Genomic DNA, 4,836 nt, shown 5'->3' on the forward strand with positions numbered 1-4,836 from the left:
TACAACAACAAATTAATTGAAAGAAAAAATTGTAACTTAGCAATTTTTAGTAAGGCAACTTCAAACTCTTTTGAATAAAAAAAGATAGAACGGCATATTCTTTTTAAGATTGCAGGTCACTGAAATGGATGATGTCCTTAAAATCGCGGTTAAGATTTTAGTTTCAATAACTGATTTAAATATTGACAGTTTACCTACTTAATTACGGTATTGCCATTTACCAGAGATATCGATTTCATTCTTTGGTGGTCCTGCATCCTTTACTTATTTTATTGTTTATCAAAACAATTCTGTAAATTTCTTCATAATTTTGTATTAAAAAAACAGCAAACAAACAAACAAACCACATTTGAATTAATTATTATATATTTATATAACAAATTAGTTTCCTTTTTTTAAGAATAGAAAACTAGCAGCTATTTATTGAAAATTGTTTAGTCTTAAGTTTTCTTTTCTTTTTCATTATTATTATTAATAAATTTAACTAAGCCTTTCATTTACATATATATGCCTTTGTACAAATCGTTAGGTATTTTATACTTGTGTATTATCAAAATATATTTTTTTTTATTTAAAAAAGAAAAACTTTAAAATAATCTTAAATTATTATACATTGGCTATTATCTATAAACACTTTATATAAAAATATTATAATTTTAAGGGTTTATTTTCTTTTTTTAATATTAATGAGTTTGCATTTTCTTTTCTTCTTTTTTAATTTGCAATAATGTTAATTTTACTTTTGTAATATCATATAATCTTATTTATTTACAAATGTCCCCCAAGCAAAACAAACAAACCAACCTGTATTTATATAAGATTTAGTTTTCTTCAATTAATTTTCCATTATCAAACAACAACAAAAACCCAATATGTTTTATTAAGCAATTTAGTTGATAATAATTATTAACAAAATAAAATCAAGCAAAACAAACAAACAATCGAGAAGCAAATAAACGAATTAAAACAAGTTACAAATAAAATAAAAAAGAATAAAATGAAATTGTGTTTTTATTTGGTTTAACGAATGGGGGTAAAAAGACAAACAAATAAAATTGTTTTATGTTCGGTCGGGCCTACATTTTTATACTTTCCACCGTGAGCTGGGTATTCAAAATACTTAACATCGATTGAAATGCCAAACTACATACACTCATTTTCGAAAAATGGGTTCTGGCCTTGAACATAGCGGAAATGACGCATGGCTTTCAGACAGGGGATATAAAAATATAAAAAAAAAGTTCTGAGAAGTAGTTATTTATACACAAAGCTTCCATAATGCGAAATTACTTTAGTCACAAGGCTTCAAATTGCATTTTTTGAAATAAATAAAAACATCTATATAGAGACTATACCAAAAGTTCTACTGATATTTATAATTTTTGGTAGGAAGATCTTCCACTCAAATATTATATTAATACTCAAAATATCAAATTAGAGCCAATTCGGTTGAAATATTTACCCAATATCCTTAAAAATGCCAAAATTGCCTATAGTTCTGCGGAAGTCCACGGAATTATACACAGATTTTATTATTCGGCTTTATAGTTTTTTTTATCAAACAGTTGACCATCTGTGGAGAAGTACCAGAATAAGTTGCCCTATAGAAACCCATCATCGGATTTAAATTAGGTTTAGTAAAATATTAGAAAGTGCAAACAATGAAATAAATCGGTTAACGACAGATATATACCCTCAGTTTATGGTTTGCGGAGTTCTAGGGAATTATACACAAAGAGTTGACCATGACCATTACGATGTATAAAGTTTCGATGAAATTGGATATTCCATATTAGATTTATATGTTTTCAAACTGTTAACCTTTTATGAAGAAGAAACAAGAAGGAATCCGTCGTATATTCCAACAATACACAGACTTGGTAAAAATATTACGTTGTGCAAAGTTTCAAAATCGTATTTTTTATTTTACCATTTTGGTGGGGGGATATTCGAACTTGAACTAAGTTTAGAAGAAATATTGCGATGTGTAAAGTTTGGATGAAATCTGTTACTCCCTTTAAGATTTATCGTGCCTACAAGTCCGCCAGACAGAAAAACGGACGGACATTTGTAAATCGACTCCAAATTGTGTGGAACGGATTTGATCCAAAGACACAATAGTTCCGTTCCAGAACCTAAAAGAATCTACTCATTTTACATGTTTTCCATGGTACAATTATAAAAGGTAACAACAAATCCCAGCTGATTTGATTCCAACGTAATACTAGTGTCAATATGAATTAGACAAATTATGTTTTTAAAAATCACCGAACAGGAAAATTGGGAACGCATACAATTTGAAAGGAATAACTCGCTATTCCCAGCATTTTCATATGTGTTACACATATATATGGCAATGGCTCAATTATAGGAAAGATGTGGAAGCGATAGAAATATAAATTTGATACATTTTCATTCATGTTTTTCAATTTTTATTTTGAGGATTCGAAGATATTTCATTTTCAAAATAAAAATAAACCACCAAATTGTGAAAAACCACACAAAAATTGATGTTTGACAAATGGCAGTTTTTCTCTCATAATTACGGCGGCTGGATTATAAAGAAAATTATAGCATACTTTTAGGCCAAACAGTCTGTATGTAGTAGGAGTGAACCCATAGATGATAGGTCGGTCCCATCTACAAATTGGAAATTCTAAAAGATTGTTATTGGATTAAAAAAAAATTCAAACTGTTTTCTCTTCGTTGGGGTGGTGCCAGATGGAATGGACCCATGGGGTCCCAAAAAATATAGTCTTATATTCTAAAGAAAATAGCACAGTTTTCTATTTTATGGAGCTGCACAAGGTTTTTTATAATACACAGAACCGAGACAACGTATTATACACTACCGAAGGAAACAATGGCATATGTTCCATAGAAAATTACAAATATTATATTCCCCAGAAAATGCAGTCTTTAATTCTATAAAATACAATAAAATCTTCTATTCTATAGAAAACAACAACCTCTACTATTTTGCAGATGTCCATAAAAGTTTCTATTATGCGAAGTACCACGCCTCATCTATTCTATTGAAAACCTCAAGATCTTCTTTACAAGGTATTTTTTATACGATGACCAAAATGTTTCCAACTTATTTGTCTTCAATTCTTTAGAAGGGCATTTGATTGAAAACACATTTTCACAGAATGTATTTTCTTCTATCAGGAGAACTAATGACTTACACCTTATTGAAGCACAGAAGTTTTTTATTCTGTGGAAGATCACATTGTACTTTCATATAAAAAAGGAAAACACGGTATTCCATTCTCCATTATTATATAATTCTCTTTTACTAGATGCCCATATCATCCCGACAATAATTCAAAGATATATTTATATTTTGAGCCTATATTTTTTTCGCTCTAAATATATATTATTTATAAAATTAAATATCTATAATATAAATACATATATAATTGTTGATATATTGGAGATCAAACTATAATAAACTGAGTATATAAAAAATAACATAAAAATTGGAATGACAAAATATATATGGATAAATTATAATTATTTAAATGATTTTATTTATTTATATCCAACTTCTGCCAACACTACCAGAGCGACGTTTGGCCGATTTCTCACCATGACCAACATTATCTTTGCGACCCATGACCGGAGATCCTCCCGAACCAATATTACGTATTAGCATTTTCAGTCCACGAGCCTGGGCATCGCTTGCCTGTGTAACACTGTTTACTTCGGTGGCAATAATACAAAAATCATCGACAATGTGACCCGGAGGACTTATATCGAATGGTAAAATGTCACTAAGACTTTGTTGTGGACGACAAGAGGCACGACGGCGACTATGTACATCCGCACCGCTACCTGATGAACTTGTTGTGTTGGCAAGATTTTGAGAACTCTGAGAAGCTGATAATTGTTGCTGTTGTTGTTGCAAACGTGACTTTAATAGGGCATTTTCTTCTTGTAAGCGTCTTATGAGAGCTGCTTCTTGTTCTACCCGAACAAATGTTGGCTGTGGCAGACATTGATATATGGTTGCGAGAAAATTGCGTAGCGACAGCTGAAAGGTATCTTGCCATTCCTTTTTAAAGTACAAGGAAAATGGTTGGGATTCTTCGGGATTACGGCAAAATGGGAAATCTGTAATGGAGCAGAAGAAATAATTTTATAAAAATAATTTTAATTGCCGAAAAATAAGTATAGAATTTTTAAAAGGATTTTTAAAAGGGGTGGAGTTGTCAAAAGTAATTTGTTAAATCCCCGTTATTCATATGAAAATTGTTGTAAAAAATTAATATTTCTCTAATTTCAAGCATTTACTGAAAATAATAACCATTGAGAGGGAGGGAATTTTTAAAGTCTATGTTTATTCTTAAATCCATTTATTCTCAACAAATACTTACAAAACCAATCCTTCCATTCACTTTGTTGTTGCAGTTCCGCAGCTAGTTTGTTAAAGAACTCAGTTATCTTCTCAGTCTTATTGTGATTGTAGGCAGTGACCAAATATAGTTTCAACAAACTGTTCTCCAATTTCTTTACAGCTATTTGAAATAAATAAACAAAGAAAAAACTACTATTAATCGGAACATAATATAAATTCCCATCAACTTACCCATGGCATAGCTATGCTCCAACTTACTAAAGAGATTAGCATCCAAATGTTTCCACAGCGATAATAATCCCTGTAGGTCATTATGATTAATGCAATGATTAAATTGTTCCATAACTTTTTCAGCTCGGAATGATTGGTCTTTTTCGGTGCGTAATTCATTGTCCAGCGCTTTTATGGTATTGGAAAAGCCACGAAAAACCAAATATTCATGGAGTAGTTTGTCCAGGAATTGTACTTGGGCCATC

At 30.4% G+C, this 4,836-nt stretch overlaps 1 protein-coding gene across 1 annotated transcript; it reads right to left on the bottom strand.

Annotated features, from left to right (window-relative positions):
- Positions 1-3,538: 3,538 nt before the first annotated feature.
- On the bottom strand, positions 3,539-4,836 carry LOC133324106 (WD repeat-containing protein 91). Its single transcript, XM_061532991.1, has 3 exons — positions 4,592-4,836; positions 4,380-4,520; positions 3,539-4,116 (listed from the first exon to the last, which is right to left on the bottom strand). Exons 1-3 carry the CDS (start codon positions 4,833-4,835, stop codon positions 3,539-3,541), a joined length of 963 nt encoding a protein of 320 aa, XP_061388975.1. The 5' UTR covers position 4,836.

The sequence above is a fragment of the Musca vetustissima genome, unplaced genomic scaffold (genome assembly GCF_032173495.1).
Source record: "Musca vetustissima isolate MV318-11 ecotype Yass unplaced genomic scaffold, APGP_CSIRO_Mvet_v1 utg324889, whole genome shotgun sequence".
NCBI lineage: Eukaryota > Metazoa > Arthropoda > Insecta > Diptera > Muscidae > Musca > Musca vetustissima.